The sequence below is a fragment of the Dasypus novemcinctus genome, chromosome 3 (genome assembly GCF_030445035.2).
Source record: "Dasypus novemcinctus isolate mDasNov1 chromosome 3, mDasNov1.1.hap2, whole genome shotgun sequence".
NCBI classification, from domain to species: Eukaryota; Metazoa; Chordata; class Mammalia; order Cingulata; family Dasypodidae; genus Dasypus; species Dasypus novemcinctus.
Window position 1 is genome coordinate 172,890,602 of NC_080675.1, and position 25,717 is coordinate 172,916,318.

General features: G+C 40.8%; 1 protein-coding gene across 2 annotated transcripts in view; it reads left to right on the forward strand.

The window, feature by feature from the left end:
* Positions 1-385: 385 nt before the first annotated feature.
* Positions 386-25,717, forward strand: part of PDE8A (phosphodiesterase 8A) — a 171,513-nt gene continuing 146,181 nt past the window's right edge. Inside the window, exon 1 of one of the 2 annotated variants that reach the window (XM_058294733.2) lies at positions 386-874. In XM_058294733.2, coding sequence (XP_058150716.1) covers positions 680-874 — 195 coding nt within the window. In that variant the 5' untranslated portion in view covers positions 386-679. The remainder of the gene's footprint in view (positions 875-25,717) is intronic. The other variant, XM_058294732.2, reaches the window with a different exon arrangement.

Here is a 25,717-nt window from a genome sequence, read left to right on the forward strand (position 1 = left end):
TCTCGACGGCGCGGCCCCCGGCCCGGCTGGAGCCAGGGTGCCTGGGTTCCCAGCGGGGCGGGCGCGGCTAGGTCGCCCGGACGGGCTGCCTCGGGCCCCATCCCCTCGACTTCCGGACGGCGGCAGCTTCGGGGCCCCCCCTTCCCCGCCACCGGCGCGCGGCCCAAGGGCCGTTTCCCGCGGGGCGGAGCGGCCTCGGGCGGCCACAGCGAGGTGGAGCCGGGACCCCGGGGAGGCGGCGGCGCGGGGCGTGAGGGGACGGGCGCGGCGGGGAGCTCGCCTGTCCCGGGGGTCGCGCCGCCTCTCCGCCAGGGCGGCGTCGCTCGCGCGCCGCGGCCTCGCCCGCGCCCGGGTGGGGAGAGCGCAAATCTCCTCCCCCGAAATTCCCCGGAAGCGCGGCCGAGGCGAGCGCGGCGGCCGGCGGCTCCCGCCTCAGGAAGGACATGTTCGGAGGGGCGGCCGCGGCGCGCCGCCCGCCCCAGCGCCCCCTCCCCGCCGCCGCGCCCGCAGCGCGATAAAAGGGGCGGCCGCGCTTCCTGCCGCGAGCCCCGCGCTCGCCGCCGCCCGCCCGCCCGCGCGGCGATGACACGGCGCCCGCGGCGGCCCCGAGGCGCCGGGCGGGCCGTTTGCTGACCGGATCGCGGCCGCCCGCCAGCGGCTCCGCGGCGCCGCCGCCAGCATGGGCTGCGCCCCGAGCATCCACATTTCCGAGACGCAGGAGGCGTACCAGGGAGGCAAGGAGGCCGCGGCCGCGCCGGGCCCCGCGGCGCCGCCGTCGCCGCCCAGCCGGCCCGGCCCGAAGACGGCCGCCTCGCCCCTGGCCCACGTCGCGGGCCTCGCGGACCCCGACCCTCGTGGCGGCGGCGGCGCTAAGGTGAGGGGCGCCGGGCGGGCGGGAGCTCGGGGCGGGCCTCCCTCCCGGGAGCCGCGGTGCCCTCTCGCCCGCCCTGCGGGACTTCGACGGACGCCGGGTGCTCGCCCCCGCGTGGGCGGCCTTAAGCGGGGACCCGGACCGAGGGGGTTGCGATTCGGGCGCGCTCGGAGCCGCGGCGTCGGGTCGCCGGGTACATCCGACGTTTCGGGCTGCGAGGCCCTCCGTGAACTTGACTGAGTCCCATTTCCTCCCGAAGAGCGGGTGTCGGGACGGAACCCCCCAGGATAGGCGGGCGGGCCTCTGAAACGCTAAGTCAGTGGGAACTTGGTGCCCTTGAGTCTCGTGGTGGGAAGGGAAGGGCGGCTGAGCCCGTGAGGCTGGGGTCCAGGACCCTGCCACCCTGTCAACTTGCTGTGAGTGGCGGTTTTCCTTGTTCTCTGGGACTGTTGAACTGGGGTCTGGAACATCAGTCTTGCTCCACTGCGCATGCATTTTGAGGTTCACCCGCTTGTTAGCATAAATATCGCCTTCAGAGCACATGTACTTAGAAAATAGCATCAGGAAGGTGACTTTTGAAGCATTCAACAGAACAGAGTTCATCTTTTATTAAGCAATCTTAGTGGGACATTTTTTTTTTTAACGCGTTATTGCCTTCTCTAACGCGTTATTGCCTTGACTAATGTTTTGTCAAAGTTACTGGGCTTAGTCTTTAAGATTTTCTGTAGGAAAGGAAAAAAAAAAAAAGCTTATTAAGGCAGCCGGCAACAGCTTTCCTTTTGTCCGATTTGAAAGTTTAGAGCTGGAATTAACGTTTTTTTAAACCAGGAAAAAAATTCGGGTCGTGGGTGACTGCAGATAGTTGAATATCATTCCTCTCATTAACCACTTCTTTTTAAAGTAGTTTATTTGCAAAGTTGACTTTCTTGCTTACTGAGGAGTGCGAAGCCTCCCAAGTCTGAGAAATATAGTTTAACCGACTCTGTTTTATAGACTCTTATCATCTTGCCAGGCCTAGCTATGAAGATCATAATATTTTTTCTATATGAAATTGAAACGTCTTTTTTAGTGTTGCATAGTTGAGGCGCTTTCCCCACCCCTCCCATAGCCTAAGTGGAAATTCAACTTTGTTCTGAGATTATCAGTTGGGTCGCTTCGTCTACAGTGTAGATACATCGAAGACGTCTGTTACCCCAAGCTGTTCTTTAGTACAGTGTGATGCTTATAAACCTCCTCAGTTGGTCTTTAGAGAAGTCACATAGGTGTAGAACTTGAATATGGAAACTTTAATAGCCTTTAGGTTTTTGACTCAAGCCTAATATTGGTTAATGAACTAATATTAAACTTTCTAAAAGTAGCTCTTGTGGAAAAAGGCCCTTGCGTGAACGCCGCCCCATTAGCCCTTTGTGGAGGTTTGGGTGTCCTAAAATTCACCTAGACCTCTCTTGTAAGCATTTCAAAGGCAGGAAATTCCTCTTCTCTTATCCACTGTGCTTGTAGGTCCCTGAGTTTCCAATATTCTCTCCCTTTGTCAGACCATTGTCTTGAGTTGGGGCCCAGAAAATACATTCATTGTTAGAGTGCCAAATCCAGTGGCTTGCGTGGAGTAGGAGCTAAATAAATGTTTGTTGAATTTGTTTTAAATTGTTAACTGTGAATGATGAAACTTTTCAGTCAGTCATTGGAGTCTGATTCCATAAGACCTGCAATATGGCTTTGACATACACGTTAGTATTTCCAGAGGATGAGCCGAATTGTAAATAAGCAACAGCAGCACAACCCCAGAAATAATAGTCCCGTATTTGTTATTCACAGACCATGCATGTTGATGCCAAATCTCAGTTATGGGTGTTTGTAATTAGGCATATCAGGTAAGAGGTAAATGTCAGCATTTTTCTTTGAGTTCAGTATTTTTTTTTCTTTAAGGGCATGATTCTTTTTAATTAATTTGAAATATTATACTTTGGAAATTTGAAAATACTTGTTGAGAAGATCAGAAATTTATAGCAATTTAATACACATTATTATACAAGTAAGTAGTTCCAGTCCTTTATGTTAGCAATTTTAGTTCATTAAGTTCAGCAGGTTTCTTTAATGGACTTCTCAGAGAATTTCCTAAAATACACTGTGACTCTCTAAGTGGTGTTTAGAGTGTGCAGCATTTCCCAAAATTGTTTGGTCATGGAGCCTTTTTGAAGTATATCTTAGGCAACCACATGTTTAAAAAAATGATTCCTTACATGAAAGACCAATATTCAAAGTACAAAAAATGTACTTAACAATAAAACTCAGTAAACACGATTTGCTTCTTAATGATTCCAAAGGTACTTTAGGATCTTGTGATACATTAGACTGGGTTGTCTTTATGAACTTATTTAAGTATTACTAAAAACACTCTGTTCATTTCAGGAGTTATAGACTACTTGGTTACAGATAATGAACGCTGTGTTCAGTTTGAACACTGACAGTTTTGTTTTTAATCAGTGTGAGCTTTAACTGCAACATTTCAATATTTTCTTGTCAGTCTTTGGATTTATTCCATTTTCCTTTTGCTTAGCTAGAACTTGAATTGTCCTTGAAAGATTTGAGTGTGGGGGAAGGAGTATCAAGAGACCCTATGCTCTCCCTCCTCCCTTTTGGCAAACAATACTGCTAATGATTAATGCTGCCTCTACCCCCACCCCACCCCCACCCCCACCATGTCTTCCTAGTCTGCTCTGTGAGGGTGACAGTCACAGCTGTTTTGTTTACCACTGTATCCTTCAAGTCTAGTGCACAGTAGGCCTTCCAAAAACATTTGTTGAACGGAGAATTCCAGGCTGTAGTGGTAGAAAATCCAACCTAGCCCATATAAAGAAGAAATAGAAACCTGTTTTAACTAGAGTGGAGGCTGCAGAATTTGAATTTAGTTTTGTGGCAGTCTCTGGTTATTGGTCTTTCAGAGCATTTATACCCAGGGAATACTTTATTTCCAACTGGTGAGCAGAGTAGATTTTCCTGTAGAGATGGAAGCGTCAGTGCAGCTGGGTGGGCAGTACGCAGCAGGTGCCAGATAGTGGTGCAACCGCACACTAACCTTGGAATCCTCTTAGACAGGCTCCATTTTGGCCCACTCTCTTCCCATAGCTTCTGGCATTCTCTTTTCCTTCATCTGGTTTTCTCTTTTTCACCACCTTCCTTTCCTCTTTCCAGTCTTTCTTTGCTTCTTCCTGCCAGCCCACTCACTTCCCCAAAACTGGCCAACCTAGCCATCTTAGTCAACCAAAGTTTAGTGGTTTCTTAGTGTTCCATAGCTATGAAATAAAATTTGTTGTCTGTTCTTAATTTAGAAATTGGGTTAATCAAAATTTTATATTTCCCTAAACTAAAGCAAAATTTTCTTTTTAAGTGACTCCTGGCTGATCCCCCCCTACCCCCCTCTTCCCTCCATTAGTGCTCATTGATCTTTGGTACGTTATATGGGATTACTGAAAATTTCCCTCTGAAAGTGTAGTAGAGAAAATGAGACCTAACTTTCTGCTTCTATGAGGAATGACTAGGGTTTATCTCTGAAGCGCTGAGGAGCAGTGAATTTGGAATTTTTGTCTTCTTATTCTGTTGGGTATATAGAATCTTATCTTGCCAGGCCTTTAAAGATTTTTTTTTTAAAAAAAATTCCTTTTATATACATACATTATTTGCATTTATATCATTTTAAAAAATTGTTTAGATGTTATTATCATTGTAACTGTAAGTGTGGTCCCCCTCAAGGTGGATGTCACAGTGTTACCACTTTCCCCGCTCAGCCTCCCCTCGGCCTTGACCCTTTCCTTACTGAAGTCAGGGTGGTGATGGGGCCTGTGGTCCCTTCTGGCACGGACATTCTATGTGATGTGGCTTCTGACCCTGGTTTTCCCTTGATTGGCTTCCCTTTTTGAATTGGGTTCTTAAACAGGGGATGTGAGGCCACAGGATGAGGCAGACATCTCAGAATAACCCAAAATGCTTCAGAAGACAAAATATTTTTTAAAAAATTAAAATTGTACTTAGGACATGAGTAATCCCTCCATCTAGTAGTCCAAGGTCACTGGCTTCAGCCTTGTGTCTCAGGACAGCGATGCGGGTCGGAGGCGGTGGACTGGGAGTGCAGACTGTTCCTGGTAGTAATACCCACCATTTCTTGGCAGCCTCCCATGTGGCAGGCACTGTGCTCCAAGCCTTAAAGACATTTTTCATTTAATCCCCACAGTCATTTCCCTTTTGCTGATAAGGCACAGAGGTTAAAATTTTGCCTGAGGTGTTAAGGTTAACCTGGGACTCATACAGGGTCATGGGGTCATCTTCCAGACTTTCATCCTTTGAGTTGTTGAGAGCCTGCTCTCCAGGCAAACACTTCTCTCCATTCCGGCTCTCATTCTCTGGCCTTCTGCCAGGCCAAGGGCACCTGGGTTTTAAGCAGGCATCCCGAACCTGCATCATTAGGATTTTGAGTCTGTCTTCTTAACTTGCAGGAGTTAGTTGCAACCCTCCTTAGGTGCCTGTGTTTGGGGAAGTGGCAGTGTCTTTGGCTCTGCCCTCATTGACTCCAGAAGTCAGGCATCCTCTTGATGCCGTCTCACCTGTGCTTTCTGTTTTCTGAAATGAGTTGGCAGGATATCTCTCAGAAGTTTCTCTTTCCCCTTCTCTTTACTGAGGACCTCCCCCTTCCTATTTTGCACGTGTAGATTTTCCCAGAGTTCAAGGCCCAGCTGAAATCTTTTTTTTTTTAAGATTTATTTATTTACTTTATTTTTACTTATCCCTTATTCCCTCAGATAGTTCTCCCATCTGCCTGCTCATTGTTTGCTCTCCTTCTCTAGGATGCACTAGAACCCAACCGGGGACCTCCCGTGTGGTAGGCAGGTGTCCATCTAATTGAACCACATCTGCTCCCCTACGTGAGATCTTTCCTGATCCCTGGCTGGGCTCCTACTCTATTTTTCTGACTTGTATTTTCTTTTCTCTGCTCTTTGGAACTTCTCCTTGAGCCCTTGTGGACCTAGGATTTCTGTTTTGAGGCTCCTGCTGGGTTATAAGCTGCTTGAGGGTAAGGACTGTATCCTAGTTTCTAAAGTGCTTGGCACACTCAGTAAATATTTGGATAAATGCCCGAGTCTCTAAGGCCAAAGGGGCATTTATTCATGTTTCACAGGTCTGTCGTACCTTATTTAAATTTAACAGAAAGTGTCGGGATGTGTTGTATGTGTTTAAACAAAGCCAGAATATCTTGAAGCCAGTGGTTAATCTATGGGGTGATTAGTAAAGCTTTTGCCTCTAATTTTGGCCATGTTAGGGTTGAGCAATATTCTGGGTCCCCTCCTGTTTTTCTGCTCTATATAGTAAGAAGAGTGGTGGATATCATTTCAGAGAGCTGTTCTGACAAACTTTGTATTGCAGTTTCTTAGCTACAGGCATCATATGCTGTTTGTCCGTCCTCACACACAGGAAGGATGTCACAGATTTCCCCAAACTTTGAGGATAGCCTTGAAGAAATCAATGGGACTTGCCAGTACATTTATCCTGTATGAATTGGAAATACACTTTCGGTCTGTTGAGTTTATCCTCTTTTATTGTCTGCATGTGTCTCTCTATCATGTCCTGCTCGTGAATTTAGCAGTCACTACCGCTTCCCCCACACTGCTCCTGAGACAACCCCAAAGGCTGGTGGCACATCAGCCGTTTCCATGTTATCTTCTGATGTTGGGAGTTGATGCCAACTCCCCAGTGAGGTGTGGTTGAAAGAATAGAGGAGTCAGAAGACATGGGTTTTAGGTCCAGCTCCATCAGGTACTGGCTGTGTGATATTTGGTGAGTTCTGATCCTCATTTTTCAAGCGTTTTTTTGAGTTTTGGTGAGGATTGCTTAAAATAATCCGTGTGCTGGTGTTTTGTAAGGATTCATCACTTTTAACCTTTTTCAAAGGCAAATTTGCTCAAATATATGTTTTTTTTTTAAATTAAAGCACATCTTTTTCATTTTTATGTATTTTTGTCTTTTCCCCAGTATTTTATTGTGAAAAACTTAAAACATATGGCAAAGTTGAAAGAATAGTGGACATGTGGCCCTACTACCTAGATTCTTAATTCACACTTTCCTACATAAACTTTATCACATCTGTCCATCCCTCTATCCATTTTATTTTTGGATGCATTTCATAGTAAATTCCACACACCAGATTAAAATGTACACATTTTAAGTGTACCATTTGAGAGTTTTGACAAATGATACACCTGTGTAACATACCTCTATCATGATAACAGAATTTTACTCTCACCCCAGAAAGTTAATCTTTTGCTCCTTCCCTGTTCTTACCCAGAGGCTACCACTGTTCTGATTTTCCCCCACTATAAATTATTTTTTATCTAATTAGCAATCTGTTTACTTATTAAATTACTATAAATTCAATCTTATATATTCTCTTGCATGAAGCTTCTTTTACTCAGGGTAATGTTTTTGAAATTTTATTTATGTTGTGTGTACCAGTACTTTGCTCCCTTCTGCTATAAACAGTATTATGTTGTGTGAATATATCTCAATTTGTTTATCCATTTTCCTGTTGATGGACACTAGGACTGTTTGTAATTTTTGCCTATTATAAAAAAAGCTGCCATAAACATTCTTGTTTAAGTTATTTTGTGGACACATGCTTTCATTTCTCTTGGTAGATACCAAGGAGTAGAATTGCTGGGTGGTAGAGTAGGTGTATGTTTAGCTTTGAGAAACGGCATAACATTTTTTGAGAATGGTTGTACATTTTTATATTCCTGCCAACAATATATAATAACAGTTCCTGTTGTTCCATATCCTGACCACTGCTTAGCATTAATAAGTTTTCTAGTTTTTGTCGTTTTGGTGGGCGTATAGAGGTATCTCATTGTGGTTTGGGCTTGCATTTCCTTGATGACAAATGATTTTGAATTTTTAAAAAAAATTTTTAGAAGGTACCTGGGATTGAATCCGGGACCTTGTACATGGGAAGCAGGTGCTCAGCTGCTGAGCTACACCCATGCCCACTTTTTCATGTACTTAATGATAATTTATGTAAGTTCCTTTTTAAAGTTTTCATTAAAATTTTTTTTTATTGAAAAGGAAATATAAATGTCATCACAACCTCTGGCTATGGAGACTTAACTAAATTAAGCACTTACCATAAAAAGGATGAATAACTCTAACTACATTAAAATAAAGAATTTCTCAAAAGAGTATGAAAAGAAAAGCCACAAACTGGAGGAAGAAATTTGTAACACATAACACCAATAAAGGATTAGTATCCAGAATATAATGTATACAACTCCCACAAGTCACTAAGAAAAGGTAGGCTAGTTGAAAAATTGTCAAAAGACTTGGCTAGGCATGTCAGTAAAGAGGAAACCCAAGTGGCTGATAAAATGTAGGAAAAAATGTTCAACCTCATAGGAGAAATGCAAATTAAAATGACAGTGAAATGACATTTTACACCCACTAAATTGGCAAAGACTTGAAAACCTGACAGTATGTTGAAAAACTCCTCAACACTGTAAGTAGAAGTGTAAATTGGTTCTGACACTTTGGAAAACCATTGGTATAGACTTGAACAAGGGACCCCATGGTCCAGCATTTCTACTTCTAGAAACTCTTAGACTTGTGCACTGGAAATATGCACAAGAATGTTCATAGCAGTGCTGTTTTTAATTGGAAAATTTTGAAAACAATACAAATGTCCATTAATAACGTAATGGATAAATAAGTTCTGACATGCTCAAGCAAAGGAATGCTGCACAGCTGTGAAATGAATGAACTATAGCTGTCAACATAGTTCAGTCTCAAAAAATGTTGACTGAAGTTGTTATAGAAGAATTTATAACACCTGATTCTTTTTTATTTAAAATTTAGTGGCTGAACAATATATGTGTACATGTTAAAACTATAAAGAGGGAAGCGGACTTGGCCCAATGGATAGGACGTCCACCTACCACATGGGAGGTCCAAGGTTCAAACCCTGGGCCCCCTTGACCCGTGTGCTGCTGGCCCATGTGCAGTGCTGATGTGTGCACGGAGTGCCCTGCCACGCAGGAATGTCCGCATAGGGAAGTCCCACATGCAAGGAGTGTGCCCCGGAAGGAGAGCTGCCCAGCGCTAAAGAACGTGCAGCCTGCCCGGGGAATGGCGCCGCACATGTGGAGACCTGACACAGCAAGATGACACAACGAAAAGAAACACAGATTCCCGGTGCTGCTGCTAAGGATAGAAGCGGTCACAGAAGAACACACAGCGAATGGACACAGAGAGCAGACAACTGGGGGGGTGGTGTGAAGGGGAGAGAAATAAAAAAAAAAAATCTTAAAAAAAAATATACAATCACAGAATTGTGCGTTTATCACAACAAAAATTAAAAAACTATGAAGAAAACCAAAGAAGTAATTACTGTAAAATTCAGTTAGGCAAATAAATTTATTATAAGGACTTAATACTTAACAACTTGAGTAGTAGCACAGAGGGTACTGAAGGAATGAACCAGGCCCTGCCCTCAGGGAGTAAGTAATCCTATCTGAAAAGATGGGGCAGGCCCCTGAACAGGAAGTGAAGATGGTAATGTCCTGAGGGGTGGAGTGGGCATTTAGAGTATGGAGGCAGGAACTTGGTCCTAGGAGGAGAAAGAGAAAGAGGGGGAGGGGACTGACCTGGGATGAAAGGACTGGGAGGACCTGGATAGGTGGAGAATGGGGGGAGGGCACTAGGGAGATGGAGGGGGCTGGCTTGTTCTGCAGACCCCGAGGAGGCCGATGAGGGATAGGAGGGAAGGCTTGAAGGCCAGGTTGATTTTGAAGCCCATCTTGTAAACCTCAGAGAACTTCCAAAGCCTTTCCAACAGGATAGTTACAGGATAGAAATATTTTATGAAGATTATGTTACAGAGAGAAATTGCAGTGTGTATAGTGAGGGAAAGCTAGAGGTGGGGCACTATCCAGGGGATGTTGGAGTGGTTCAGGCACAAGGGATGACCAGGTACAACTAACTTAGTTCATTGGTTTGGTAAAGGAGGGAATGGGTAAGGGAAAAACTGACAGGATCGGGACCAGACTGGATGTGTCGTGTAAGGGAGAGGGGGAAGTGGAGGGTGACTCAGAGGTTGGGGTTTACCAGTTTAGGAGTGCGATAACATGCCACAATTTGTACAGTCCTTTATGGTTCACCAAGTGCTATTTTTATGCATCATCTCATTTGATGTTTCCTATACTCCTATGAAGTAGGGAGAAGGGGTTTTATTGTTTAGGACTGAAGAAGCAGAAAGTCAGAGAGACTAAATGACTTGCCCAAGTTTGTGGTGACTCCTTGCAGAAACAGGTTTGCTGTGATAGCATAGTGTAGAAGCTAGAGGAAAGGGAGCTTAGGGAGTTTTTTATTTTAAAGCCTTGTCTCTTGGTTCTGGATTCATTTTATAAGAATAAACTTTTCCTGTTATAAAAGTAATGTTCTTTGTAGAAAACTTGAAAAATACAAAGAAGAACAAGACCACTTACACTGCATAATCAGGAAATAACTTCTGATAAAATGTTGATGTTTCCCTCCATCCATGTAAATTCTTTTCTTTTTTATTTTATTTTATTTTTAAGCCTAAGCTTTAAATTTCTCTCTTCTCCCTCCCCACCACCCCCATTGTCTGCTCTCTGTGTCCATTTGCTGTGTGTTCTTCTGTGTCTGCTTATATTCTTGTCTGTGTCTCTTTTTGTTGCGTCATCTTGCTGTGTCAGTTGTCTGTGTGTGTGGCGCCACTCCTGAGCAGGCTGTGGTTTTTTCATGCGGGGCGGCTTTCCATGCAGGACGCATTCCTCACGCATGGGGCTCCCCTACGCGGGTGACACCCCTGTGCGGCAGGGCACTCCTTGTGTGCTTCAGCACTGTGCGTGGGCCAGCTCACCACATGGGTCAAGAGGCCCTGGGTTTGAACCCTGGACCTCCCATGTGGTAGGCGGATGCTCAGTCAGTTGAGCCAAGTCCACTTCCCATCCATGTAAATTATTTTATTTTTTTTAAAGATTTATTTATTTATTTCTCTCCCCTCCCCCCCTCCAGTTGTCTATTCTCTGTGTCCATTTGCTGCGTGTTCTTTGTCTGCTTCTGTTGTTGTCAGTGGCATGGGAATCTGTGTTTCTTTTTGTTGCGTCATCTTGCTGCATCAGCTCTCCTCTCCGTGTGTGTGGTGCCATTCTTGGGCAGGCTGCGCTTTGTTTCGCGCTGGGCGGCTCTCCTTCCAGGGCGCACTCCTTGCGCGTGGGGTTCCCCTTCACGGGGGCACCCCTGTGTTGCACGGCACTCCTTGCGCGCATCAGCACTGCGCACGGGCCAGCTCCACACGGGTCAAGGAGGCCCGGGGTTTGAACCTTGGACGCCCTAACCACTGGGCCAAGTCTGCGTCCCCATGTAAATTATTTTAAATAATTGTAATTAAAAATTGTGTTTAAATAGTTCTGTTCTTTGATTCTAGTAAACATTTAAGTATTATTTTTTCAAATGTTGTCTGCCTTCCTTTCTCTCAGTTCCCCTCATCTGCAGCTCCCTCCAAAAGAGAGAGGATTTAGATACATTCGGATCTGTCCTCTGTCTTTTCAACTTTTCTTTTTAGAGTATAGGTTTACATAAAAATCATTCAGAAAGTACAGAGTTCCCATATATCTACCCCAACCCAACAATTTTCACTGCTTAACATTTTATATTAGTGTGGTACCTTTGTTACAATTGATAAAACAATATTATAATTATACTATTATAGTCCATTGTTTATAATAGGTTTCACTCTTTGTGTTATACAGCCCTTTTTTTAAAATTCTGGTAACATATATGCAACCTAAAATTTCCAAGTTTTAACCACTTTCAAATATACCATTCCGTGTTGTTAATTACATTCACATTATGCTATTTTCACCACTATCCATTACTAAAACTTCCATTTCCCCAAACAGAAACTATTACAGTTATGCATTAATTCCCCCTTCTTTACCTCTGCCTAGCCCCTGATAACCTGTGTTCTAGTTTCTAACTCTATGATTGTCACTTTTCTCTTAATCTGCCATCTCTGTGCTATTTCTTTAGCCCAGTCTTTCAGCTCATTAATCCATTCTTCAAGGTCTCCTCAGCTATCCAGCCCATTGAATTTTTAAATTTGACAGTTTTAGTGTTCAAGATTTATGGTGTATTCTTTTTTCATAATTGCTTGTTGATGTTTTATGGTTGTAGCATATTCCCTTATCTCTTTGAGAATATTAACTACACTTACTTTAATGTCCTATTCTGATTGCTCATTACTTAAAACACCTTTTTTATTGCGATATTAAATGCAGACAGCAAAGTGTACGAAATCTTTTAAGTGTACAACTCAGTGAATTTTTAGCTGTGTATGCTCCCATGTAACCAACCACCCAGCCTGAGACAGAACATTTCCAACACTCCAGAAGGCTGCCTCATGGCTCTTTACTGTTTTTTTTTAGTATTTTTAACATTTTTTTTTTTTTTAAGATTTATTTCTTTAATTCCCCCCCCTACCCTGGTTGTCTGTTCTTGGTGTCTATTTGCTGCGTCTTGTTTCTTTGTCCGCTTCTGTTGTCGTCAGCAGCACGGGAAGTGGGGGCGGCTCCATTCCTGGGCAGGCTGCACTTTCTTTTCACGCTGGGCGGCTTTCCTCACGGGCGCACTCCTTGCGCGTGGGGCTCCCCCATGCGGGGGACACCCTTGCGTGGCACGGCACTCCTTGCGCGCATCAGCACTGCGCATGGCCAGCTCCACACGGGTCAAGGAGGCCCGGGGTTTGAACCGCAGACCTCCCATATGGTAGACGGACGCCCTAACCACTGGGCCAAAGTCCGTTTCCCTTTTAACATTTTATTTGGAAACATTTCAAGCATGACAGCAATGTTGAAAGAATTTTACAGTGAACCCTTGGATACCTACCACCTGTGTTCTACATTTTACTGTATTTTATCAAATATCCATCTATCAGTCCATCTTTTTTTTTTTTACATTTCAAAGTGATTGAGGACATCATTACTCTTCCTTCTAAATATTTCAGTAAGCATACCATTAATATATGTTTACAGTTTCTTCCTTTGGAATCGTAATTTGTGCACAATGAAATGCATACATATAAAATGTACATTTGCTGTGTTCTGACAAAGGCATACATACATCTGTGTAACCTAAACCTCTATCAAGGAACATTTTCATCCTAGAGAGTTCCTACACGTCCCTTCCCAAACAGTCTCCCCTCTTCACCACACAAGCACCCTTCTGATTTTTTCCTACCATAGGTTAGTTTTACCTGTTATGGAACTTCATGTAAATGGAATTATGCAATAAGTACTCTTACTTAAGGCTTCTTTCACTCAGTGTTATGTTTTAGAGATTCGTCCATATTTCATGGATCAGTAATTCATAGTATTGTTATTGTGACTATTATCTTTTCAAAGCTTATGATACATATTGTTAAACTGCCCTCCAGAAATATGTGGTCAGATTTTAATTTCACCACCAGAGTATGAGAGTGCTCATGGTGCTTTTGACAGTCTGATTGTGAGAGTGGTGTTTTATTTGTATTCTCATTCGAATTTATTTTATTATCTTCCCCTGCCCCCTCCCAGGAGTGTTTTAGGCAGTAGAGCTTCCTCTTTGAAAATTTTTTATTTATAGAAGTTTTTTATATTTAAAGTTTTGATCTCTCATTGCAAATCTTTTCCCTAGTTTCTTTATTAGATGTGTTATTTTTTTAATTGTAGAAGTTTTATGTTTTTATGAAATCGCATCTATCGGTCTTCTTTTGTGTTTTTTCTCCCATTTACTTTATAAAATCTCATTTATTACAGAAACAGTACATGTGCATTGTAGAAAATTAGCAAATGCTGAAATGCAGTTACACCACCTAGAAGAGATTATTTATTGTAACATGCTATTGTGTATCATTCCCAATTTATTTCTATTATATATGTATTTTTTTCACTAAATAGATGATAGAGTGCATACACAGTGCAACACAGTTTACTGTACTAATATCCTGTGATACCAGAAATTGCCCTTGCCTTGTATCTGCTTGTTATGACCCTTATGCTTTTTTTTTAAAAAAGATTTATTTTATTTATTTATTTATCCCCACCCCACTCTCTGCCCCCTTGTTTGCCTTCACTGTCTGCTCATTTTCTCTTCAGGAGGTACCAGGAACTGAACCTGGGACCTCACATGTGGGAGAGTTGCTCAGTCACTTAAGCCACCTCAGCTCCCTGGTTGTTGTGTTTCTCGTTGACTTTCCTCTATATGTCTCTTTGTTGCATCATCCTGTTGTGTCAGCTCGTCATGCCTGCCAGTCACACAAACTCACCTTTTCCAGGAGGCCCTGGGAACCAAACTTGGGACCTCCTGTGTGGTAGGTGGGAGCTCAGTTGCTTAAGCCACATCCGCTTTCCCCTCATGCTTCTTTTAATCTATCATATCTCCCGCCATCCCATATCCTCTTTATTATTATTATTATTTTAGATGACACCGACTTGTTAAAAAGACCTGGCTAGTTGTGTCCCAACTTCTGGATATGTCTGGTGGCTTCCTTGTGGTGTCAGTTAACTTTCCCTGTCTGCCACATATTCTGTAAACTGGTAGTTTTGTATAAAAGCTTGATGGATTCAAACATTTTTGGTTAGAATATATCGTTGGCTATTTGTACATCATATCAGAAGACACCCTATCTCATGGATCCACCAATAAATATGCTGAGCTTGATCATTGGGTAAGGGCGATGAAGGTCTGATACCTCCACTGTTCAGTTAAGTTACCCCTCTTGGCCAGAAAGGGATCTGTGTGCATTGGCACTAGGTTAATATTTAGTGCATCATAGGCCATTCACCTACTTTTTTTTTTTTTAAGCACCAATTGATGATCTTTATTTAGAATAACAATTTTGATTAGGGTTAATGAATGATGTTTTCTATTTGTTACTTCTCTATATGTAGTAATGTTCTTCTGTAAAATAGAAGTTTCTTTCATCAGCTGGGCTATATATATATAGTTCCTATTGTAAAGGCAGGATAAATACTTATTTTTTTCCTTTAATTAATGATTTTTTACCATCGTTGCCTCAAATGGAAAAAAAGTCCTGAATTTCACTTAAAAAATATAATTATGGACACAGATTTTCAATGGTTCTATGTATTTGGATTGATAACAGGCTTTTTTTTTTTTTTTTTAATGCTTGTAACTTAACCTGTGGTCAGTGAGGACTCCACAGTTATTCCTGTGTGCTTTTGACAGGAGCCTATTAATCTTTGAAAGCGTACTCAATTATCTCAGGCTCAGCTTATGCCTTGCTTGTCCCAGACCCAGACTGAGCCTTTTCTCCAGGGTGTTCTGGTTCTTCCTAGTGAGAAATGATGTTGGAAACCACACTGTGAGCTAGGAGTGCTCATTATTATAATATAAGTGGCATTGTTTTGGGGCCATCTTGATGTGGACTGACTTGGAAAATATATACATTTTGAAAAAACACTTTGCATTCACATATATTTTCAATTTAGATTTAATAATTCAGTGATTTACCTTGATTGGTTTGATTTTATAGCTTTATCTTACACTGACAATCTTGATTTCTATTCATTTGCTTTTTTTATTTAAAAATTTATTGAATTCATACATGAACATACATAAACAATAAGTATATAGCAAAAGTTGTGAACTTATAAAGCAATCGTGTATAACATCATACAGGGCTCACATACATCATCCCACCATCAGTGCCTTCCATTGGTGTGAAACAATTCTAACAAATTATGAAAGCGCATCATCAGAGTATTCCTACTAGCTATAGTCCATATCTTACATTTGGTGTATTTCCTCCCAACCCACACTATATTATTTTTATTTTTTTGTTCATAAACCATATAATTTATCTAAAGTATACAGTCATGGAGTTTGGTGTTGTTTCCTTTTAAGCCTAACTTCTTATCCATCAAATATACACTAAAGTATTTACTTACATATTTTTAAAGTTTTAATTTATTTACTTTTTTACATTTAGATTTTAAATTTGGAATTTATTTTTAGGTGTGTGGTGTAAGGTAAGGCTTTTAGCTCTTAAGAAATAGCTATTTATTTTAGCACCTTTTATGTGAATAATTTTTTTCCAACTGTTTTATATATTCATCTTTATCATCTTTCTGGGTTGTCTGTTTTGCTGTCCTTGTACAGTTACTACAGTGATTTTGTTTTTATAGCTTTATGTTTTAATAGCTGTTTTATAAGTTTAATCCTTTCCCTAATTATATCCCACTTAAAAAATTCTTAGCCATTCTTGTCAATTTAAGAATGATTTCGTTCTGCCCTCAGATTTTGGGGTTCACATCTACAGTAATTTGGACAGAATTGATAGCTTTATAATAGTATTCTTGCCCAGAAATATATTTCTTATTCATTTATTTTATGTATTTTCAAATGGATTTCCTTAATTTTTATGATAATCCTGGTATGACCAGAATCTTTTTCTCCATTAAGTCTTTTAACAAGTTATTTGCAGTTAGATAAAATATATGGATTTTACTGAATTTTACTAAATATTCTTAAGTTTGTTTTTTGGTTTATTGTGATTTTTAAAATTGAGGTATAATTTACAAATAGTGACATATGTAAATCTTAAGTGTACAGTGTTTTGACTTTTTAAAATAGAGGTTTATGTTATTAGCTAACTGATTGTTTTAGGGCTTCCTTTCCAAAAGAAATAATTGTTACCTTTGTTGTCTTACTGCATTGCTTTGAAGTTTCAGAACATTTAAAAATAATAACAGTGTTAACATGCATCTTTGCTTTATCCTGATTTTAATGGTAATGTGACCAGTTCTTCACCATTAAGTATGATATTGGCTAGTGATTCCCCCTCCTGCACATCTTTATTGAGATATAATTCACATTATACAAAACTTACCCTTTTTCCCCCACTCTCCTTTCCCCTTTCCCCTTCCCCCTTCCCCCACCCTCTCAGCCTCTAATCTGCTTTCTATAGTTGCAAATTTGCTATTTCTAGTCATCTCTTAAAAGTGATATCATGCTATTTTTGTCCGTATGTATATGCCTTGCTTATTTTCCTTAACATAATGTTTTCAAGATTCTTAGCATATCTCATAACTTTATTAATTCTTATGGCTAAATAATAATCCATTGTGTTTATCACCTTTTGTTTATCCATTCATCTGTTGTTGGACACTGGCTTGTTCCACCTTTCAGCCATTGTGAATAATGCTGCTATAAATACATTGGTGTACAAGTATCTGTTTGAGACCCTGTTTTCACACTCTTTGGTTATATATGTAGGAGTAGAATTGGTAGATCATATGTTAATTCTTAATTTAACTTTTGAGGAACTGCCGTATTGTGGAAACTGCCATATTGCTTTCCACAATGCCTGTACCATTTTATATCCCCACCAACAATGCACTAGAGTTCCTATTTCTCCACATCTTCTCCAACACTTGTTATTTTCTGTTTTGTTTGTGTGAAGGGATATTGCATTGTGGTTTTGAGTTTCATTTCCCTAATGACTAATGACGTTGAGCATTTTTTCATATGCTTATTGGCTATTTATATATCTTTTTTGGAGAAATGTCTATTTCATCCATTGCCCATTTAAATTTTTTTTTCTTAATTTTTCCTTGTTGCATTGTAAAAGTTTTTTTTATATTCTGGATAGTCAGTCCTTATCTGATATATTGTTTCCAAATATTTTCTCCTATTCTGTAGGTTGTCTTTAAAATTTCTCAATAATTTGTTTTATACAAAAGTTTTAAATTTTGATGAAGTCAAATTTATTTCTTTCATTGCTTGTGATTGGTGTCATGTCTAAAAAGCCATGACTGAATCCCAGTTCATGCAGATTCTGCTCTATGTTATCTTCTGAGAGTTTTATGGTATTTGCTCTTATACTTAGGTCCTTGATCCATTTTGAGTTAATTTTTATATATGGTATGAGGTAGGAGTCTAAATTCTTTACTTGGGAATGGATATCCAGTTTTCCCAGCACCATTCATTGAAGAGACTCTTCTTTCCCATTGCATGTACTTGGTATACCCTTTTTGAAAATCAGTTGGCCATAAGTTTGTGGGTGGAATGTTCTAAAAATGTCCATTAGGTCTGATTGGTTAATAGTGTTGTTCAAGTCCTCTATTTCCATATTGACTTTCTGTTTGGATGTTCTATCAGTTACTGAACATGTAGTATTGAAGTCTCCAACTATTGTGAGGTGCATTTATGTTTATTATATCTTCTTGTAGAATTGAACCTTTATTAATATATAATATCCTTTGTGTCTTGTAATCTTTTTTGATTTAAAGTCTGTTTTGTCTGGCAGAAATATAGCCAACTCTCTTTTGATCATTGTTCACATGGCATATCTTTCTCTATCCTTTTACATGAACTGATTCTTGAGTGTTAAAAAGTGTGCATATAAAATAAATTCTGCTGGCTTGTTACAGATAATTTTATTTATTTACTTATATTTAATTTGCTTTCTTTCCTCTTTCTGCTTCTCTCCCTCTCTGTCTCTCCCTTCATCCTTCCCTTTCCCTTCTCTCTCCTCCTTTCTTTCTTCCCTGTTCCTCCTTCCCCCTTCTTCCCTCCCCTACTCACCCTCCTGCTCGCTCTGTCCTACAGATTTTTTAAAATAGCTGTTGAATTCAGTTTATAATAATTTTAAATAAATTTTTTCTATATTTGTTAGTGAAAGCAAAGTCATTTGTAGTCTTAGAGACTAGTAGTGACTATTATTAGCATTTTGATGTATTTCCTTGTGTTATTTTTTCCTATACATGCATAGGAAACTTTAAATTGAAAAAAATACATACCATAGTTCTTTTATTCATTCACCTGTCGTAGTAGTTTGATATTGTTTTTGAATTCCAGAAACAGATATTGGATTATGTTTGAAAACTGGTATGTCCCTCTGGGCATATTAGATTATGTTGGATTTAGAAGTTTCACTTTTACCTGATAAAATAATGATTAAGGGTTTGATTGGGCCACGTCAGTAGGATGTTACATCCCACCCTGTTGGCGGGCAGGGACTCACAGAGAAAACTGCACAGCAGAGAAGAGAATTGGAGTTTTGAGCTGCAGTCTGGGAAGTAAACACACAGGAGAAGAACACAGGGGAATAGAGACAGCTCCATAGACACAGCAGAGACCCTGGGAAGAGACATAAGCCAATTGCCTGATAGTTTGCAGCTGCCGAGACCAGAGCCCTAAGCAGCTGAGCCCAGAGAGAAGTGAGCCCCGGGAAAGAGACTAGATTTATCCCAGCCTACAGCTGATATTGGAAGAAGCTGGGATCACAGAGCCTACAGTGGAAGAGGGAGGTTGAACATCGGCAGCCATCTTGCTCCAATAGGTGGTAACTGACTTTGGTGAGGGAAGTAACTTCTGCTTTATGGCCTGGCAACTGTAAGCTTCTATCCCAAATAAATACCCTTTTTAAAAGCTAACAGATTTCTGGTACTTTGCATCAGCACCCCTTTGGGTGATTAATACACCTATTGATGGTTGTTTAGGTTGCTTTCAGTTTCTGGCCTTTGTAAATAAAGATACAGCAAACATTTGAGTACATGTTTTTGTGTAGACATGTTTTCAAATCTCTTGAGCAAACATACCTAGGATTGGAATTTCTGGGTTGTAAGGTATGGGCATATTTAAAACACATGTATATGTGCAACCAAAACTATACGAAACTGCCAAATTATTGTCAAAAGTTGGTTGTATTGTTTTACACACTTACTAGCAATATATGAGAATTCCAATTCCACATCCTTATCCATACTTGGTATTGTCAGTCTCTAATTTTAATCATTTTAATGGATATGTAGTGGTCTTTCATGGTAGTTTTCATTTCTGTTTCCTTGAAGATGAATATGGTTGAGCACCTTTTCATGTGTTTCTTGGTCATTTGTATAACTTTTTTTTTGTAATAGCGAGCTATTTTTAGAGAAGTTTTAGATTTACAGAAAAATTACACTGAAGGTATAGGGAATTCCCATATACCCCACCCATACCACACAGTTTCCCCTATTAGTAACATCTTACATTAGTGTAGTACATTTGTTACAATTGATGAACCAATATTGAAGCATTACTACTAACCAAAGTCTGTACATTATGGTTTACGCTTTGTGCTGTACAGTTCCATAGGTCTTGAAAAATACATAATGTCATGTGTTTGCCATTGCAGTACCATGCAGAAGAATCTCACCACCCCAAATCTGCCCTGTGTTCCACCCATTCATCACCCCCCAACCCCCTGGCTACCACTATCTTTAGATCATCATTATAGGTTTCTTCACCGTTAGCACAAGAGAACTACAATATCGGTAAATCTACATTGGTCCGTGGTTATACTCCCACTTATGTTTGTTCATTCTTCAGTCTTGAGGGATTTGGGAGGATGTCCGCCCTGACTGCTTGGGGCTGAGAGAGGACTTCGATACTATGGAGCAGATGGAAGGAATTGTTTTGCTTGAAGTTGTAGGGACCTCCTTGTTTTTGGGGATGGGAGTTGTCCATCATCATTTTGTTAGTTGTCCAGGGCAAGTCAAAGAAACTGGAGAGTAGGTGAGTATAACTATGTTATATTGAGGAAGTAGATTGTCATATATTCCCAAATAGGACCCGCCGAGCCGCTGTTGATTTCATGAGCCTGTGTGTCTTGCCTCTGGTGTTTAGCTGGCGCCAGCGCCCTTGGGAACACTTTTGTTTGGGCTTTTGTTTACTGTGGCAGTTTGAAATCTGCCTGAGACCTGCCTAAGCAGAACTTCTGGAATGACCTCCTGACTTACTTTGAAATCTCTTAACCATAAACACTTTTTCTATTTACTGTTTCCCTGCTTTGGTCTAGGTCTAAGGTACAGCTATATATCCTGACTTTTAAATTTAACTGTTTTAAGTAAATCTTAACTATTTTCCCATGTCATTAAAGTTTCTCCAAAACACAATTCATATGCTAATACCTTTTTTGTTGGACATTTAGGTTGCTGTTAAAATGCTGCTGTATACATTTCCTTATATAAGTCTTTGTGCATATCTGTGGTCATTTTCTTAGGATTTATTCTTAGAAATAGAATCTGTTTTTGTCTCGATTTAAAAAAAATTTCTCTTAGCAGGTTTTAAAAACATTTTGGGGCAATCTCTAATAAAAAAGAATGACATATTATTAAATATTTTGTATTTATAAACTTGGCTCAGATATGTTACATTTATTGAAATCTTTCCTTATCTTAGAAATTTATTCCTCAGTGGGAAGTTTGACTTGCCAAATACAACTTTCTCATTTTATGGAGGAGCAAACTGAGGCCCTAAGGGGTTTAAGAGACAGGGCCACTGCAACTTATGGCACAGCTGGGACAGGCACCCCATTCAGCACTTAACCTCTTACCTCTAGTACCTTTTTTATTTACAGGGAGAAGACCAGAGATAGTTGCACACTGGTCATTTTGCTGCATCCCTGGCATCAAATCTTCTGCATGCCCCTCTATTTGTGGTTTTGCAAAGTGTACTCTTGTCTGTCAGTTTTGTGTCAAATTATAAAGAAGTTGAACATCTGCAGTTTCTTAATTTGGATATCATTTAGTGGAGTTGCTTGATAACTGCAAAACTGTTCTCTTTTCATTTGGAAGATATGTCCAGATACCTATTTTTTTCTTTTTTGGCTCATAACCTTTGCTTTGGGGTTGACATGCAATGAAATCTATAGTATCTACAAATTTTGCAAGTTATTCACTATGACCAGCTTCCTTCACTGCTCTAACATTTCTAGACTAAAAGCAGGAAGTCTTAATCTTCCCTTCTCCTCTTTAAGTCTTTGTGCCGTGTCTTTTGTCATTCTAGTGTTAAAGAAAGCCAGAGATCCCAAGTGAAGTCAGTTATTGTAAAGTCTTGCCTCGGGATGAAGGAGGCAGGCATGGGGTCACTTTGGCACCGAGGCTCAGAGATGTTATCAGAAGTCTCAGCGCACCCTTACGCTGATGATTGAGAGTTGACTACATGCGCCAACATGTGCTCATTTTTAATCTGACTTCCTTTAAAGACACTAATTTCTGTAGTGAGATTAGTTTTCAGAGACTCTGAGTTGACAAGTATTTCGTGGTCTTGTAGTCTTTTCCCTGCATTGCAGGCATTCCCTTGTCAATTCTTCATTTACAGGTGAGTTTAGTTTGATCACTTCCATGATAGGTGACTAATTCTTTATTGGACCACAAGGAAGTATTCTTCCATTCATTTAACACACATTTATTTGTTTATTACCCTGAGCTGGGAACTGTCTAGGCATATGCTGGTACTGTGAAAATGAATAAGACATGGCCTTCCTTTTTAGATTATAAACTCGCTAGGGGATAGACTGGCCTTCTGGTTTTATGTGTCTTCCTCCTTCCCCCAACTCCACATTGCCTGAACAGAAATCTGAAAAATCGTAGCTGTGATATAGTTAAGATGGCAGTGGCATTGGAAACAGAAGACTTGGGTTAAAATTCTGGCTTTGGCTTTGGTACTTATTGAACTGTGTGGGCAGGTACAAATCATGTAATTTGTTTATCACCCTTAGTTCCTTATGTTTATAATGCAGATATGAGAGAAGATGGAAGATACCTTCTAACCTGCTAGACACCACAGAAATGACAGACTTTTCCTGCTTCTTTTTGCTTGTTAACCAGATTGTTGTTTTTTCTCACCAGGTCATTAAAGAAGGAAGCTCAGTTAGAATCCTTTCACTGCTGCCGAATATACTGATAATGGAAAAATAAATAAGAGTGTACTGGTGTTCTGGCCTGTGAACCAAAAATTAGTTTTCAGTGCCAAAAGCTGTGTTTGTCTTGAGAGGAAAAGAATGTTTCTGCAATGTAGGACAGCTTCAGATCACATGGTAGATCTCTTGGGTAATCACACAGTTTTGGTTTAGGTTCAGTTGTTTTTAGGGCCAGCTTTGCTATGATGTGAAATTTGCTTACTGTGCTCAGTACCTGCTGAGAAAATAAGTGCAGGCTGGCTGAGAAGGTCCTCTGGTTGGGGTAATAAGAATTGACCTTGTTTTCCCAGTGGGCAGATCCTAGCCAATGGGAGTAGTGTACCTGTCCCATAGCCAGGCTCTGGGAAGACCCCTGAGCATGGCACTCATAGTGGAACCTGGCTGCTTACCACCATCATTTTGGAATCAGCAGTTTCTAAGTGGTGGCAACAAAGACCTTAGCTCCTGCCTTTAGAGTTCTTAGCCCTCTCTCCTCCTGTAGGCCAGGTTGCCAAATGGTCTTCCTTGTTACTTCTCCCTCATGAGGAAGTTGCTGGAATTCTTCCGCTCCTGAGCTATTCAGGAAAACTTGTCTTCACAGTTCACTTTTCTGGTTCCCAAGTAACTGGAACCCACAACTGGAAGGCTGAGAGATCTGCTTTCCAAGTAAAGGCTCAGAGAAGGAGCAGAGGGATCAAATGTAAACTGATTGTGCCATTCTCTTGCTTAAAACTCTTCGGTGGCTTCTGGGGTCAAATTCAGACCCCTTTTCTTGGCTTACAGAGCATAACCTGATGTGGCTCCCATCCTTTCTCCAGCTTTATGCCATGCCTCACGTGCACTGAACATGCCAAGGCCTGGACTTCCAGGGTCTTAATGACCTCTGTATTCTGTTCAGTTTCCTTACCAGTGCTCTGCTAAGAGTTTCTTCCCAGCTCTCAGCAGAATTAAAGAACCTTGATAGAGGTAGAGATCCAGGAAGGAAGTGGGTTTAACTGTTGGAAGTATTTATGTCCAGAACAAACACCCTCAGATTTTCATGTTTGTAGCATTCCATTATGAAAAAACTAAAAAGACAAGACCAAGCCAGGATGAGGGTTCATGAATGCACAGAAGATGGAGAGGTCCCTGTGGGCTGCTCAGGGGCGGTGTAGAGCCTGGCTTACATAACCAAACCCTAACAGGTAGGGGTATACTGGCCTCTGGGATAAATAAAATGAGGACTTTCTCCATTCCCTTCTCTCATTTAGTGTGATCTTCATTTTCTTGGACTGTTCTTTACTGCTCAACAGGAAACAGTGTCTACTAACAGCTTCTGGCCTCACATTTCATAGCTTCACCATTGGAGAGGGACTGAGCCTCTTCTTTTAACTCCAATTGAAAAGTCCCAGGGAAGGATCAAAATGGGGTTGGCTTGGAACACCTGCCCACTCCAGTGACCAGCGGGTGGATTTTATGATGGGCAACAGCCCTCAGACCCGGACGACTGAGTGGAAAGGAGCCACCCTCAGAGGGGAAGGTGCTGGTCAGACAGAATGTAGAAGCCCTGACACTGGCCTTCAGCCCAAGCCCCCTAACACTTTCAACCTAAGAATCATACACCAATCCCGCTTTTATTTGTAATGAGATATATTGTTCTTAATACTGTCTCTGAGACAATTTGTGTTCTGACTTATCAGCGAAACTTTCGAATTATTGTTTGCTAAGAGAAGAAAGTAACGTGGGAAAATTTCAACAAGTTTTGACCTAGAAAGGGCTTCCCTCGTGTCCTTCCTCCCATACTTTGTGCAGTCTGCTGAAAACCTATTTAATTACTCTGTATTGCTCATTACTTTTCTTTTTTACCCATTGCTTTAATAGTTAACACTTTTTCTTAATTCTGCTTTTGCATTCTAGTGGTAAGATCATTGGATCATGTGTTGTTCTTCTGCTGGCACCCATTGAGGACAAGCCTAACTCATAGATGAGAATAGAATTTAGAATTGCAGTCACAGAGCCGGAGTCCTATTGAACTTTGCCTGAGGCTTGCAAGATATGACTTGGCTTTGCAGTAACATGAGCCAATATATCCACTTTTTATCCTATAATAATTTGAGTTTAATTTTCTGTACTTGTTACCACAAGTATCCTGACTGGTACAAACTGTAAAATGGGAGGGGAACAGGGAGAGAGGTTAGAGTCTGGAACTAAGGTCTTCTTGCATCTGTATCATTTCTGTGGTTTCTTCTCCTGTATTGGTATTATCCTAATTTGACTTCCCAGTTCCCTGGATTTACAGCTGGGATAACTACATTGTCTAATACTCTTCTTTTCGACAATGACTCTACCTTTAGAGACCTTTAGGTAATGATTTCTCTCTGATTGAATGATTTATAGTTCTTTTGAAGAAAAATTAAGACATTTTATTTATCTTCTCCCAAAATGGATGGAATGTTGGTTCGTGTGATTTCTTTTACCACATTTCGTTTTAGTACCTTCTCTAAAGTTACCTTTTCAAGAAGAAAGTATACAGAGTAGATACCACATACATTGCCTAATATATTTGGTTTATATCTGGGTATCCTTTATATTAGTGTGAGATTTTTACTTTTTGAGTCAGAATGTTCCAAACCTTTTAGGAATTTGAACCAACTGTCAAATTTATAGGCCTCCATCCTGAAAAATCACTAAATATTGTTCCTGAAAGAACATTTTGAGAGAATTATGTGGTGTTAAATAAGGCAATTGGAAATAACGTAGTAAGTATTTAGGAATTGCTGCTCCAGAAATTAATTTGCATAATCAGAAGCCATTGACTCAGCTCACGAACACCTCATACACCTGTGGTGACAAATGTAAACCATAAAAGTTGTCACTGACTCATTCCTCTCAGATTATGGAGAAGAGCAGAGAGGTGGCAACCTCGCAGTAGAACTGCCCCACAGGATGGAGGAATAGAGTAAGGATTAGAGTGGACTTACTGATATTCTATTCATGAACTATTGTGATTAGTAACTGAAGAAAATGTGGCATTGCTGTGGAGAAAGTGGCCATGGTGGCTGCTGGGGGTAGGGAGTGGGAGGAAG